This window comes from Trichosurus vulpecula, chromosome 4, assembly GCF_011100635.1.
Source record: "Trichosurus vulpecula isolate mTriVul1 chromosome 4, mTriVul1.pri, whole genome shotgun sequence".
In the NCBI taxonomy this organism is placed as follows: Eukaryota; Metazoa; Chordata; class Mammalia; order Diprotodontia; family Phalangeridae; genus Trichosurus; species Trichosurus vulpecula.
In genome coordinates, this window is record NC_050576.1 from 281,488,746 (window position 1) to 281,503,609 (window position 14,864).

The 14,864-nt window shown below is 48.7% G+C and overlaps 1 protein-coding gene across 3 annotated transcripts in view; it reads right to left on the minus strand.

The window, feature by feature from the left end:
• Positions 1 to 636: 636 nt before the first annotated feature.
• Positions 637 to 14,864, minus strand: part of TTLL4 (tubulin tyrosine ligase like 4) — a 33,586-nt gene continuing 19,358 nt past the window's right edge. For all 3 annotated transcript variants that reach the window (XM_036755905.1, XM_036755907.1, XM_036755906.1), the window contains exons 2-19: positions 12,643 to 14,221; positions 11,801 to 11,904; positions 11,292 to 11,355; positions 8,768 to 8,892; positions 8,135 to 8,245; positions 7,619 to 7,695; positions 6,749 to 6,940; positions 6,565 to 6,647; positions 6,170 to 6,298; positions 5,589 to 5,711; positions 4,988 to 5,086; positions 4,537 to 4,671; positions 3,680 to 3,817; positions 3,260 to 3,362; positions 2,259 to 2,469; positions 2,102 to 2,172; positions 1,704 to 1,786; positions 637 to 1,107 (exon numbers count right to left, since the gene is read on the minus strand). In XM_036755905.1, coding sequence (XP_036611800.1) covers positions 942 to 1,107; positions 1,704 to 1,786; positions 2,102 to 2,172; positions 2,259 to 2,469; positions 3,260 to 3,362; positions 3,680 to 3,817; positions 4,537 to 4,671; positions 4,988 to 5,086; positions 5,589 to 5,711; positions 6,170 to 6,298; positions 6,565 to 6,647; positions 6,749 to 6,940; positions 7,619 to 7,695; positions 8,135 to 8,245; positions 8,768 to 8,892; positions 11,292 to 11,355; positions 11,801 to 11,904; positions 12,643 to 14,132 — 3,504 coding nt within the window. In that variant the 5' untranslated portion in view covers positions 14,133 to 14,221 and the 3' untranslated portion in view covers positions 637 to 941. The remainder of the gene's footprint in view (positions 1,108 to 1,703; positions 1,787 to 2,101; positions 2,173 to 2,258; positions 2,470 to 3,259; positions 3,363 to 3,679; positions 3,818 to 4,536; positions 4,672 to 4,987; positions 5,087 to 5,588; positions 5,712 to 6,169; positions 6,299 to 6,564; positions 6,648 to 6,748; positions 6,941 to 7,618; positions 7,696 to 8,134; positions 8,246 to 8,767; positions 8,893 to 11,291; positions 11,356 to 11,800; positions 11,905 to 12,642; positions 14,222 to 14,864) is intronic.

Below are 14,864 nucleotides of genomic sequence, written 5' to 3' on the forward strand. Positions count from 1 at the left end.
GCCCTGGAGGAGAGAATTAAGAAGGGCAGAGTGTGGGGCAAGAAACCTGCTTCCATGGTTGTAGGTACCAAGAGACCTTCCCACAAAGCAGGAGACAGAGGGAGGGACTGCTTGGGTATATTCCTCAGAAAAGGAACAGAAAGGGGAAAGGACTGCAGTGTCAGCCTCACTAAGCTCTACCCTCTAGTCTTAGAAAGAAGAGCTGGGATTTACCGGAGATCCTGCCTCGCTAAAGACAGAAGAAATGTCCAATCTGATGCTCCTAAGCCAGCTATTGTCTGACAAAGAGGAACAGTGGTTCTCTCAAGGGAAGGCATGGCGAGGGCTATGTTAGACATGTATGTGCTGGGATCAGGAGACCCGCAAGATACAAAGAAAGGGAGAAAAATGAGGAGAGGATAGATGGCAAAAACCAAGCAAGCTGTGTTCTTGCTGTTGTTCTCCCTTCTGACCTCCAAATGTCCCATCCTCATGCCTCAACATGCTCGACTGGATAAAAGCTGATGTGGATCTGCAAACCTCCATCTGGGGGCAGGAAGGAGAAGAAACAAGGAGGTTTCTGGCCCAAAGCACGAATGAGGGAAAAGAGTTCAGTTGTTAGATCAGAAAACAAAAAATCACACATGGCTCTGAGGGTAGAAATCAAACCCTGCTTTATAAGGCTGCAATGGCCACTGTTTGCTTCTCAACTGAGATGGCAGGGGCTGGGAAAGCAGGCAGGAGAGTGGGGCGTAGCCCCCTCCTTACCTTCTCCCCAACCCCCCCATCCCTCTAAGCCCCATAGAAACCCCCTCTCTGGAATTCAACCTTTTCCAAAAATACTCTGACCAGGGGCAGGGTGGACAGGGTTGGGGTTCCAGGCTGGCCGGCAGGCCGGTTCCCATGAGGTAGCTATCGCTGGTGCTCCTGGGGAGGGAGTGGGGTTAATAGAAGGAAGCTGATCAGGGGTTCACAGAGGCAACAAGGTTGTTGCTGGCTTTAGGGGATGTGGGCGAAACAGGGAGTCTCTGAGCTTGCCCTGAATACTTGAGCATAGGTAACACTGGAGGACAGGGGCTAGAGTCTTGGGTGGTATCCTCATTGTCCTTTGTAGAATGGGGGGTTTTCCTGGGAGAAAGAGAAAAGGGAGAAGACAAGTATGAGACTTCATGAAGATGGTGGCTTCTCCCTTCATAAGATGGTTCTGCTCCCCTCAAAGGACCCTCACAGCTGTGACTCTAAGTAACTGACAATTTGATCAAAGTCTTCTAAAATCTCCTAGTCCTGGAGTCAGTTTCCAATCTTTTTTCTGGAAAGGAACTACCTTTCCCCCAAAATCTGAAAAGGACAGTCAGGTCTACAAGCACTGGAAGAGTGAAGGTACATGCCTGAGAGGCATGTACAACCAGGAGGTGCCATCGCAGTTCCGGTATGTGCTGGAAAAGCTGATGACTCACAGGAAGGAGATTGTGGCAGCACCTCCCACCATCATCAGCCACATTCGATGGCTTGGTTTTGTGCCAATAGGGGCCAGAGAGGGGAAGGTTTTCATTACTAAGAGCCTCCTCTACTCTCCGAATTCCACCCTGTCCCTACTTCTGTCAAGCCTGGCCACTGGTTTACTTCTATCACCATTCCCAAATTTCTGATCCCTTAGAACTCAACCAACTCCCATCCCCTCTTCCCCAAGTTCTGCCCAGATTCTGCCCTTCAGCAGCTTTTACCCCAGCTTATTCAGGTCTGTTTTACAGAAGGCATTGAGGAGGATGTCACCCTTCATGACAATATGTGATCTCGGCAGGGACCACTAGAAACAAAAAAAAAAAAATGTGAGGTCTCCAAACTTAGAGCTGGCAGGGACATTCCACACACACTGGTCCCCCACTGACTACGGGGCAGTAGAGCAGGGATGTTCCCTTCCTACTTATCGAGACAAAGGCCAAGCCTGAGCAGTAAGCATTTAGGTGGTTTTAAAAAGGCTTAGAGAAGCCTAGAGGCTATTCTTGCCTTCAAAGAGGAGAGACATTAGCCATGGGACAGATTCTGGAGGTAAAGGGGGTATGGCCACTCCTACCCACCCCTGGGTCTACACTGCACTCTAGAAGAGCACAGCCTCACTCACCATGGGAGCAGAGTCAGAGATGGTTCCAGTGTGAAAGCCTTTATAGCACCAGCTCCGGAGCAGGTCCACTCCTGGAGCAAAGAGCAAAGAGAGAACAATGCAGGCCACTCTGCAAACTCTCCTACCTGCCCCCCAGACAAGAAGGCGGCACACACACCTTTCAGCTTGTTGCTATGATACTTCTGTTCCCACTGCGTGGTCAGGATATTAAAATAACGTGGTTGCTCAAAGAAACGGAGATAGCGGGCAGAGACTCGAGAGGGGAAGACCCTCTCAAACTGGCCCCGGCGTGAGAACTCATCCTCCATCTCCACGAGGACTCGAACGTCATCTGGCGTCAGGATGTCCAGCACCGACGCATAGAAATCCTGGTGTCCCCAGTGTGAGAAGAGAGATAAGCATCAGCAACTGCAGATGGGGAGAGAGGGACGGAGGACAGGGAACAGAGCCAGGCATGGGGAGGACAGAGAACACAGAGCCTGATATGGTGGTGACAGCGCACATTACGCCTGGCATTAGGGGGACACAGCACACTAAGCCTGATGTGAGGGGGACAGAGCACACAGAGCCTCATATTGGGGGGACAGAGAATGCTAAATCTGACTCTGTTTGGGGGGAGGCAGGAGGAGGTTAAAGTGGGGTTAGGGGGCTGGGGACTGGAGGAAAAGTTCCTGTGCCCTCAACTCTGGAGCAGGCATCCAGCAACTGTCACTTCATCATGCTTAGCCTACCCAGGAAAGGGCAGGGGAGGATGGGATGCTAGGAAGCCACCGCTGATCTGGCCCGCTTTCCTTCCTCTCATTTCTATGGGGTATATCAGACGATGCTCTGCAGTCTTGGGAGGTAGGGGAAGCCCATGCAGAGAAACTGAATGATTTGTCCAAGGGTCAGACAGCAAAATGGATGGAGTCAAGGGAGAACCCAGAGTTCCAGGCTGTTGGCCTACTCCTTTGCCCATCTCACTAGCTGGTCTGTCTTTCCTTAGACTCCTAACTGCTGCTGCCCTCTAAGCCCAACCCTGTCAGAGAACTAACACTGAGTGAAAACTGAACCATCTGAGAACAAGCACAGTCTGGCCATGGGGAAGGCAGCTTTCAGGAGAAGTGGGAGGGGCCCAGCTCTGTTCCTAAAGGAGCAGGGGCAGGCTTGGCATCCCACCTGATCAGGCAGTTTCTGTGTCAGGTAATAGGCTTTCTTCATTTTCTCTGCTGTAAAGTACTCTGGAGCCAGCCTACTCTTCTCCTTTGTGGAACTGCTAAGACTAAGTTAGATCAAAGAGAAGGAGGGGTTAAGTCAGGGTCAACAGCACTGAAAATGAGGCCCCTTCCCAGGGAGAGAGAAGGGGATAGAATAAGGTTGGGATCTATGCTTCCAATCAGGCGGTTGTCTAAAGGCCAGGGTTCAGATACTACACCTCTCTACAGCTCCCAACGGCAAGGTAAGCAACCTTGCCAGGCCTGCCTGGATCCAGCAGAAAGCTAGCCGGAGGCACCTGGGCAGCCTGGCTGGGACCTGTGGCCGTGACTCTCCAGGGGCTACAATGGGGCAGGGGGATGGCTGGCTGGTGAGAGGACCAACCTGATGGTGGAGCTGCTCGAGCTGCCACAGCTGGAGTTGATGTCTTCTGCATGGGGGAGAACGAAGCCTGCCAGGTTCAGGAGGTCTCGAATCATCTGGCCTTTGATGCTGATGTCTAGTGGTGAGTTGGAGTGAAGGCTGCAGAAGGGAAGCAGACACAGTGTAATCGAAGCAACAATTTGTTTATTCCCCAAACCTTTCTTGACCGGAATTACAATTTGACCCTAATTCTGCTCATTCCCCTTGCCTGCTCCTGCAGAATTCAGTGGGCTTGGGATCCCTGTAATAACGGCTTACATTTATACAGTGCTTTTCCAACCACCACCCTGTGGGGGAGTTGGTGTAACTAGTTCTTAAAGATGAGGCAAGAGAAACAAAAAAGTTAGTTCTTTTACTGCTATCTTAGGGCCATTCAGTGTTAAAGCTCAGAATTCAGAGAGGTCTCAGGAATCCAACCCAGGGCTCTTTCTAGCACATTGCCCAGTGCTGATTTCTAAAGCAACAGTTTCATTGCAAAGGTCTCCTTGGCCCAGGAGTCAGAAATGGAAACTTTCTTAGGAACTTTCCTCCTAAGGGTGACCTGGGCTGGACACCAGACTCAGAGAACCACTTCCACCCACTCTCTTCCCTCATTTTCAAGCCCCATTAGATGATAGGGGTGGGGAGAGAAGGATGATCAGGCAGCATTTTATCCATTTAACAAAGAGGCGAAACTGAGGTCTAAAGTAGGAAAGGGCTCTGCCAAACTTAGCAAAATTAGGACTGGAATGGGGCCAAAATTCAGGAGAGAAGGCAAATGAGGCTGCAGATCGCAGGGAGGGGTGTCTTTGGTGAGTCCCCTCAAGGATACCACTCACCTTGGAGAGATGTTGACTTCAAGGACCCAGGGCTTCAGATTTTCGTCTAGCATGATGTCGAAACCAAAGAGCTCATGGCAGCTGTAGGGCCGGCGCACATACATCTTGAGCAAACTGGTCACATACGGCTCTGACCTGGTGATGGGGAGGATGGTACAGCATGGGCTTCCTCCCAAGGCCCAGGCAGAACTACCTTGCAAACTGAACTAGCCCTAGGAGGGGAAGCACCAGGCCATGGCAGATCGCCACCGACCTCGAGCCAGCTTCTGCTGAGACCTCACAGAGAATTTGGGGGAAGAACAGGGAAACAAAACCCAACTCACACACATTAACTCTTATTCCTTCATCCCTAAAAATGTCCAAGTGGGTTCAGTTGGGAAGGCCCAAGGAGGCCCTAAGCACCGCACCATAGAGGCTAATTCACCAAAAGCTAGAGTCTCCTATGACTCACGCAATGATGGTTTTGACGACAACATCCTTAATCTTTTCCCAGATGGCATCACTGTTGATTCCTTTTTGGCTCAGATAGTTCCACAGGGCCTTCAGTGCCCTGGAAAAAAAAAAAAAAACAGAAAAGGAGTGTCCATTCAGCATCATGTTTCCAGGCAAGGACCTTTTAGAGGTGGTGAGGAAGGATTTGGGACCAAGAACCTCTGTCTAGAGCTATCTTCTCTTTTCCTGGACCCTGTGACATTTCAGGGATAAAAAGGTGAATATGGATGTAAACAGACCAGCCCTGGATGTCAGATGTGTATCTGATGATTCAGGCCCTAAGCCAGGGGTTCATAACTTTGTGTGTTATGGACTCCTTCAGCAGTCTGAAGAGAATGGACTCTTTTCTTGGGGTAATGTTTCAAAATGTATAAAATAAAATACATGGAATTACAAAGGAAATCGATTCTAAAATTCCAGAGACTCCTACATTTCCTGACCAAGCTCTGCTCAGAGCTGCTGACCACGAGTGCCCTGGATCTTGCCTCACTCACTGCACTCACACGTGCCCTCTATTCTGGAAGGTCACCCTCCTCTAGCCCCGTGCCCTCAGACAGTACCACTTATGGCCCTGGCAAGCATTCTCATCGGCATTGGCCTGGTACTCGGCATTCTTCTTATTGATGCTGTAATTAGTCAGATGGATGAACTTGTTGCCGAGGCTCTTCATAGAAGAGGAGTATCTAGGAGTCAGCAGGACAGAGGAGAACAAGTAAGAAAGTGCATCAAGACTCTCCTGGCTCCAGAAGGCGTAAGTGATACAAATTAATCCATTCTTACTACTCCCCCTGCACTGCCAGATCAGAATTCAGGCTCTCCAGTGCTTCCCCCAGGCCTGAGGAACAGCAAAGTGGCATTCTCAGGCATAGCAGTGACTGGGGAAGTGAGGGCAGAACCCCAGCATACTCAAGCTGAACCCTTTCTCCTCTCTCTTTTCTAAGTGCTCCTCCAAGCAGCCTTCCCAGAAGCAGTCCTGCAGAGAAGAGTCCCTCCCTACCCTTTCCAATCACCTCCATCCATGTTTCCTGCCCACCCCATCCCCCAAAAAAAGGTAAAGGAAAAAAATTTTTTTCATCTATTTGATCTGCTTTAGTTCCTACTAAACAGATTCATATACTACGAGATGATATCCACCACTTACTTGCAACTAGCAAAGCGGACGAGTCCATCCGTGAAGAGGTAGATCCGAAGAGGATCATATGAGGTGACATAGACGTAGATCCGAAGGTCGAACTTGCTCCCACTGATGAGGTAGGGTTTATGCAGATACCTTCACAAGAGAGAAGAAAGGAACCAACAACAGTAGCAGAATAAGGTACAAGAATGGACTCAAGAGATGGGAGAGGGAGGAAGGACCAGTTCGAGGGCTAAGCCCACAGTACCTCAAAGCAAAAACAAAAGGTTGCTTGGTCCTAAGAAAGCCACGTCTGAAAAGGAGACAGGAAGGAAGAAATGTGGAAGTGTCTGGGGGTGGCTGGGAAGATTGGGAGATGGTGGGGGGAATCCCCAGGGCTGAGAGGAAAGAGGCTGGCTCACCTCTGCACTAGAAGTGGTCTTCGCTTAGGTAGCTGGCTCCATTTATGGATGACCTGAATGCCAATGCCTCGGGCTGATGCTGGCTAGAGAGCAAGAGAGGAAACTGGGTCAGTTCACAGACCCTTCCCTTCTCTGTTCTTGCTCCCTCCCAGGTCTGGCTCACCACCTCCTGCAGACCCCTTACCGGCTTCACTATCCACTTCTGACGGCTGCTACTCTCCCAGGCCTTTCGAAGAAGTTTGGCATCTTGTGGGAGAATGAATGACTGGGGGAAGAAGCTGAATTCCTTCTTACCAAAGCGGCTCTGCATGCGTGACAGGTTACGCCATAGCCGGTCCTTCCGTCCAATCTGGAATGAGCCTGGGAAGTGGTTCAGCTATGAGGAGGAGAGGGAGAAAGGAGGAGAAATGAGAAATGTTGAGAGCAGCTAAGGCAGCAAAGAAAGGAAGAAGCAGCTAGAAAGGAGATGCCATCCAGTCCAGCTGTCTAGGCCAGCTCAGCAGCTTCGGGAACCACTTAGACCACGGCAATTTGGAGAGAGATTTTGCTCATGAAAGAGCCCTGTTAACACCTCTCTATGGGATCTGGACCCTTGTGGCTTTTCCCCAAAGTCTGAGACAAGGGTAGGAGATGTACTTAGCCCCTAGCAAGCCTGGTCACAAGAAACCGAGTCTGTTCCAACAAGGGACCACAAGCCCCTGTGTTTTACAAAAATGACCGGCCTGGTGAAATGAATGGACAAACTGTATGGCAGTTAAGACTGGCTGGCATCTAGAAAGGCCAGGACTAAACCAGTTGGTTTCTTTTCTGCCTTTCTATAACCAGCAACCAGCACAGTGTCTGGGACACAGTTGTTGCTAAATAACTGAGTGACTCTCGGATACTCTATGACTTGACTGGATTGGGGACCAGGAGTCTGCAGCTGATTCTAATCTGGTAGCCTCTTTTCCATGGCTATCTGAAAGCCTCTGGGTGTTCCGCACCTTTTCCCATCTATCTGATTTTAAATTCCCTTCCCAACAACTTGGTTCAGCCTCTCAGGGATGGCTCCTACCTTTTGATGCTCCCGAATTGTTTTGAAGCTGGGAGATTTCATGTGGTGACCCCAGCAGCCCAGCCAATCATCGTTTTCTATGGAAGACATTTTAAAGAGTCAGTCTCTTTTGTAGTTTTCCTCCTTTGTGGCAGGAAAAGGCTCTAAAACCCCACACACGCCCAAGGAGGTCGCTCAGACTACAGCACTGTGCCCACGTCAGACGACCAAGAGTGGTCATTTAGCTCTGCAAGAGAGCAGCTGAGAGCCACAGTTGGAACACTATTTCTCTATCTTCAGAGCCCTCATCCTACACACTGCATGGAAGGACAGGAACTCAGGGCCTCCTTTTCTCTTCCACAAGCCATTCATTAACGGACTCTTCTCCAAAAACATCTGTGTTGAGTCCTAATCCCTTAGCACCTCCCCCAGAAAGCAGGAAGTGCTCTGGACACAAAGGCTCACATCCCACAGCGAGGTCAGAACACTCTGGCAACACTAGTCCTGGTAAATGAGGCAGAACAAGCTGAAACTCACTCTTGCTGACTTTGAAGTGGGAGCGTCCAATGGTCTGTTTGACAATGTTGGGAGTCACTGTACTCATTTTCCAGCGAAGTAGCTTCCTCTGTTCCCAAGGTAACTTCTCCACTAGAGCAAGGTTAGGGGTAGTAGAATAATACCAATAATACCAATAATACCAATAACTCCACCCATGGCCAAATGAGCCTCTGGGATTTTTCTGGCTCAGCACTTCCTACAATAAACTGAGAGGTGCTCGTGGGCAAGATACTTTTATAATTGAAGTCAAGAGGGAGAAAGGCAGGAAGGAACATGGAACAAAAACTAGAGGAAAGACTTAGAGCATAAAGGAGCAGGATTAGTTAGGAAGGCGGGACAATAGAGGGAAAAGAGTAAGAACCTAAGAAGGAAATCTAGGCCAGGGTTAAAAGCTATGGTCTGCCTATGAGAACAGTGGTTTGATACACAGAGTTTGATAAATGGTATATTCCATACACTTGACTCCTGGAGGCTAAGAAGTCCATCCACATCCCCCATTCCCACCCTCCCCAATGGATTAGCCTTCTATAATAAGACCTCTTCTCCTCTCCCAAAATACTCAATTTTTTTTCCCACTGGCTCTTGTCATTTGAAATGCTTCTGCAGGTTTACCTCTCTCATCCCTTGTACCAAAGTAGATGGTAGGGGGTACATTAGGAAAGAGGCTGTAGATAAGGGGTTGCCGCACAACTTTCTCATGGTTGGCAAGCGGTTTGGCCAGAACTTCCATGCAGTTCCTAAAATGAGAAGACGGAAACATGGCAGAAGATTAAGGAGACTTGCTGGTATCAGAAATATGTTTCTTCAGTAGGGGGGGGAGGGTACAAATCCCTGCTCCCCAGAATGGAGAGATGCTCATCAACAAATTCCTACGTATGAACATGTAGGGTGTGATTTCAAGGTCATTGCCATTTTCAGAAAATGTTCTTAATCCTCTTTATTCTGGGATACACCTTCAGAGATCTATGGTGCAGCAGGAAGTACACTAGGTTTGGAGCAGGGAGTCTGAACATCACTTGACTCTTGAGCCCAGCTGTGCTATTTGTTTCCAGGGTAACCTTGGGCTAATCACTTCATTCCCCAAGCTCCAGGTTCTTCATGTGTAAAATGAAGGAGTCAGGTTAGACTGTCCCTACAGACCCTTCTAGCTCTAGGTTAACACCCTTCCATATCAGGGAAGTCTGACAATTTGCTCAGGGCTTCACACTCATAGCTTCCCCATCTCTGTTAAGAAGTAGAGAGAGGTACCAAGAAGGACTTTAAATGACAAGGGAGCTTGCCCTATTCCCCACACAACCACTGAAGTCTACTGAGCAAGAGAATGGCAGAATCACATCTGTACACTATGAGGATGGATTTAGCAGCTGTGTGGAAGATGTACTGGAGGTTTGCAACAGGCTATTACAATAGTCCAGGAAAGAGGTGATGAGAGTCTGAAACAGGGTGACTGGAGTGCATAGAGAGTAGAGATGGTAAGACAGTAAGGTTGAAAAGACTTGACAACTGCCTGAGCGACTATGAAAAGTTGAATATGACCTCTAAGTTGTAAACATGGGTGACTGAAAGAATGATGGGGTTCTCGATGGGTTTTGGGGGTAAAGATAATGAGCTCAGTTTTAGACGTGTTAGATTTGAGAAGTCTATGAGACATCTATGTAGAAATATCCAGAATGTAATGAGAGAAAAGGGACTGGACCTCAGGAAAGAGATAAATTTTAGGTATGTATATTTGGGAATCATCTGCACAGATAGGACGAATCCAGGAAAGCTGACAAGATTATCAAGAGGAAGAGAGCAAAGGAAGAGGAGAGCAGAGGGCCCAGCAAAGAGTCCCAAGGTATACCCAACTCAAAGAGGGTGGGACATGGATGAAGATGATCCTGCTAGAAACTGAGATCAGTTATACAGGTAAAGACACAGTGGTGTCATAAAAACCAGCAAGGAGGGAACAGAAGGAAAGGGTGGTCAATAGTGTAGTCCAGACCTGTGAGGACCGAGAAAGGGCACTAGATTTACCCACAGAGAGATCACAGGTGATCCCAAGAGAACATCATTTCATTTGAGTGATGGGGGCAGAAGTAAGCAGAAAACAGAAGTGAAAGCAATGAATGTAAATAGCTTTTTCTGGGAGTTTGGCTATAAAAAGAGAGATACATGATGACAGTTTGAAAGGGTTTTTTTTTAAAGGATGGAGGAGAGCCAAGCATGTTTTTTAAGCAGCAAGGAAGGATCCAGCAGAAAAGGAGAGATTAAAAATTAGGCAGGGGACCATGGAGATGGAATAACACATATATTGTCAGATATAGTTAATGCATTGGTTACTTTTGTTGAACTGGTTTTTCTCTTTTATTCTTAAGCCACGGTTACAAAGAAAGGTTCACTGAGTAGGGAAGGTATATTTTCAGAAATGAATATGATGTCTAAACAAAAGCTTGCAATAAAAAGAAAATTAGGGCGAGAGGATGATCAAAAAGGCAAGTTCCCAGAAGAGATGGGAGGGAGTTGGGGGCACAGAAAAACAAGTTAGAATTGGCAGGAGAAAGGCCATCTCATTCTCAGAGAATGGAGGAAGCAAAGGAAGAAAAAATGGATGATGATGCTGAATTGATCTGAAGTGTAGAACTGGGAAAGAGAGAAGGCAGATTTTTTTCAGTAAAATATGAAACAAGGTCCCCTACCAAAAGCAAAGGGTTGGTACAGACAGTTGCTGAAGGGGTCTGGAATAGCCACTGCAGAAAGTGGGACAGAGAGTCAATCAGGGAAGAGTAAAAGGATCACAGTGCAGCAGGAAGGGTGTGTGATCAGAGTACAAAGATTTGTAGAGGACCTCTGCTTAGGGTTATGTGACTTCCCTCAGCAGTATTCAGAAGCATGCAAGCCACAATGAAGAATCCAGGTTTGGTCGGAGGCTTTGGAAGAGGAGGAGTGGCAATAGGACAAGGGGACGATGGATTCAGGGTCTGAAGTCTTCTGTGGACCCCTTCCCTCTCTACTGGGTCCTGAAATGAATTGAAAGCAGGACACTCTGTGGTAGGTATTCCCAAGGCCCCACATGCTTAGGTGACTGAATTCTCCATAATCTGGAAGACAGAGCAGCCTAATTGATGTGCAGGCTCTGGGTTTCCCAGTCACTCACCGAGAGATCACTGCAACTGATTCACTTGCTGAGACACCGCTGACTGAAGAACACTCGGAGTCCTCTAATGGGAAAAAAGAGAAAGCAGTGATGCAAGCAAGGGAACAAATGGCAGGAAGGAAAGGGACTTAGGGATTAGCATAGGGATCAGCCACTAGAAAGCAGCCATCCTGGTGTCCTTAGGGTAGCCATTCTTTGCCATGTTTTATTAAGCCTTAATCACTGAATGGGTGTTGCCTCAGTCAAACTGAGATCTGTTAAAGACCTTAGCTTGAAAAAAGGCCAAGGCCTCCCACTTCATCCTGGGCCATCTCCAGACTCCTGATCCCTATCTAGTCACTGGACCCAGTGACTAGAGGAGAAAATGAGGCTGGTGACTTTGCACAGCTCTCCCTCACTGAAATCCAATTCGTTTGCATGTCATGGCATCACCTGCTTCATGTCATGGTCTTCTTCAAGAATGAAGGACAAACAGCAAGCAAGGAAGGGCAGCAGAATCAGCTACTTACCGTCTTCCTCTTCATCCTCATCTTGGCTACAACAGTCTTCTAGACCATCTCCCAGCTCCTCTTCTACATCCTCAGCCTCACCACGGAACATGTCAGTATTTGAACTACAAAGAAGTGATACCACACACTTGGTTGTCACACCTCCTTGCTCTCCAGCCATTGGTCCCCCTTCCATTCCATCTTTGTTCCCCATGTTGGACCTCCCATCTTGCTCCAAGTGCTCCCAAAGACTATGCACAATCCATGATCCCTCCTTTGGCAGGGATCCTGTCTTCTCTTTCTTTACTCTTTCAGAGTACCTAGTACAGCAGTCTACCCACAGAAGACATTCAAATGGTTGCTGACTGGCTCCTAGAACTTGACAGATCCTTCTCTGAGAACTGTAGGACACAAACCTGCATGGCGGAGAAGGGCCAAGGCTGGGTACGTATGGGCTAACCATCCATTCAATGGCTTGTCCAAAGATGGAAAGGAACCTGCCCTTCTAACCTGAGAAACTTCTTGAATCCACCCTGACCCTTGCTCATCACTAGAGAAATCAAATTCTAGCTCCGCCCCATGACTAAATCAACCACCAGAGGTACAGCACCAAGAATACCCACTTCATTAAGATCCTATGGCATTCATCTCTACCCTGTAGAACAAGGGGTCTCCCAACCTGGGACCCACAAACTTTTAGAAAGTATTTTGTTAACTATTTCAGTATTATTGGTTTCCTTTGTGGTCCTATGTATTTTATTTTTATGCATTTAAAAATATTCTTCTGGGAAGGAGTCCATAGACTTCACCAGTTTAGGAATCCCTCTCCGGAAAGACCCTGAGCAGGATACTCTGTAACTCACTTGAAGCTCCTAGCAGATGAGTTCTGCTGCTGCTGTTGCTTGCCTTCTTTCTGTCCTTTAGCTGGCTGACTCAGATGAATGGAGGACATTCGGTTGGTTACATCCACCACACTGAGACCTGGGGGTTTTTCTCCAGTGGTACTCGTCCCAATCCCACCAGCAGGTTCGTTGTTGGAAGGGTTGGGATGTGAGGCAAGAAGGTGAATGCTGATGCGCTTCGTACAGAAGACAGTGCTGTCCAACCCCACGTTGTCAGAGCCATCAGGGACGGGTCTAGTCTCCAAAACCGAATCTTCTCGGGCAAACCGAGGGCTCACCACAGGGGGCTGCCACCGTCCATTCCCATTAAGGAGATTCCAGTGGAAGCTGGGGTTCATGAGACAGGACCGTTCAAGCCGGTAGCCTTGCCCCATCTTGGCAAAGCCCCTCCCTGTCAACTTTCTCACAGCCTCAGTCAATCGGATCTCCCTGGAAAAGGCCCGGGAATTGTCCTTAGCCTCTAAGGTCCAGGAAGGCCGCTCTGCCCTTGGGGATGAGACATTCTGGTTATAGGTGGGAGAGGCACCTCTGGCGGGGGGGCTGGTGGTGGTTGTGGTTAGGGTGTTATGGGTGGGAGGGGTGCTGTTATGGGCAGTGGCATGGTCAGGGATAGTGCCATTGCTCTTGGATACCCTGTGGTCAAGGTGCAGGGGGGAACAGTCTCCAGTGCCCCCCGAATGATGCCAAGAGACAGGCATTGGGATCTTGGGTGGGGGTACTGGCTTCAGGCCCTCTGAGGCCTGCTGTGAAGGCACTTTAGTGCTATTTGGCCTCAGAAAGGAATTGTTGTTGAGCACAGGCTTGTAGGAAGAGGGAGAAAGGGAGGAAGGGTTCTTTCCTGAGATGGCTGGGGTCACGCTCTTCCCTGAAGAGTGCTCCCCAGCAGCTCTCAGTGGGAGACATGGGTCTGTCGCAGAGGAAGCCATAGCCCCAGGAAGGGTGGAACCTGAGCCTGGGGTGATGACCTTAGGGGCAGGGAGACCTACAGGGAGGCTCCTTCTGGAGAGAGTAAAGGGTCTTTTGTCCGATGTGTTTGACCGTAAACAGAAAGACTCAAGCTGCTGGTAAGGTTTGTGTCTGTAGTTGGAGCGCCGGTACAGCAAAGTGCTGCTGAAAAGGTCCGGAAGGGAGTGCAGATGACAGGGGGAGTTGCCGTGGCCTGCGATGACAGCTGCGGTCCCAGAGTGACACAGGGTGTTGGGGTAAAAAAAGTACGCTGGCTGGGAAGTGATCCCCAGGGCTCCGGGGCCCCGCCCTGATGAAAGGGTCCCCACGTGCTTCTTCTCCAGTCTCCAGATTGGCTTCACCTGCTGCTGTGCCTGGTACCAGGTTTTGCCCTCAGAGGGTTTCTCAGCTGGTGGAGTCGGCGCTGTGCCCGGGGGACCACCCTGCTTGAAGCTGTTTCCCCGGCGGAGGCCAAGACTATAATGCTCTGTCCCTGCAGAGGCCATGAGGGAGCCATTTCACAGCCACATAGGGCCTGGCTCATGCACGGTGCCCTGCGCCTCAGGCAGCAGCAGCATCCTTGGGATCTGTCAGCCTGAAAAAGGAAGAAAGAGCGAGGTGAGCCAGAGTCCACAAAGAAAAACTGAGGGGACACAGAGATGCCACCATTGTATAGAGGGGAGAAGGAGCACGTGTGGCCATACTTCTGATTTTCTTGGCTCAGGGGATAAGACTTGACCCACATTTCACTGGTGTCCAGGGAAACACGGCTCTCAATAAGGTTAAGCCTGTTTCCCTCCCGTCACCACTCAACCAGAGCAGATTTCCTAGAAGAATGGAGCTTTTTAAGACACACGTACTTGTGAAGTGAGCAGAACCAGGAGAACATTTTACACAATAATAGCAACCTTGTAAGATGAAGAACTGTGAATGACTTGGCTATTTTCAATAATACTATGAACCAAGACAATCCCAGAGGATTCATGATGAAGCATACTATCCACCCTAGAGAAAGAACTGATACAGTTTGAATACTGACTGAAGCATGTTATTTTTCACTTTCTTTCTTTTTAGTTTGAGTCTTCTTGTACAAAATGACTAATATGGAAATGTTTTACATGATTGCACACATGTAACCTATATCTGCTTACCATCTCAGGGTGGGTAGAGAAGGGAGGATGGAATTTGGACCTCAAAACTTTTTTTAAAAAATGATAAAAATTGTTTTAACATGTAAT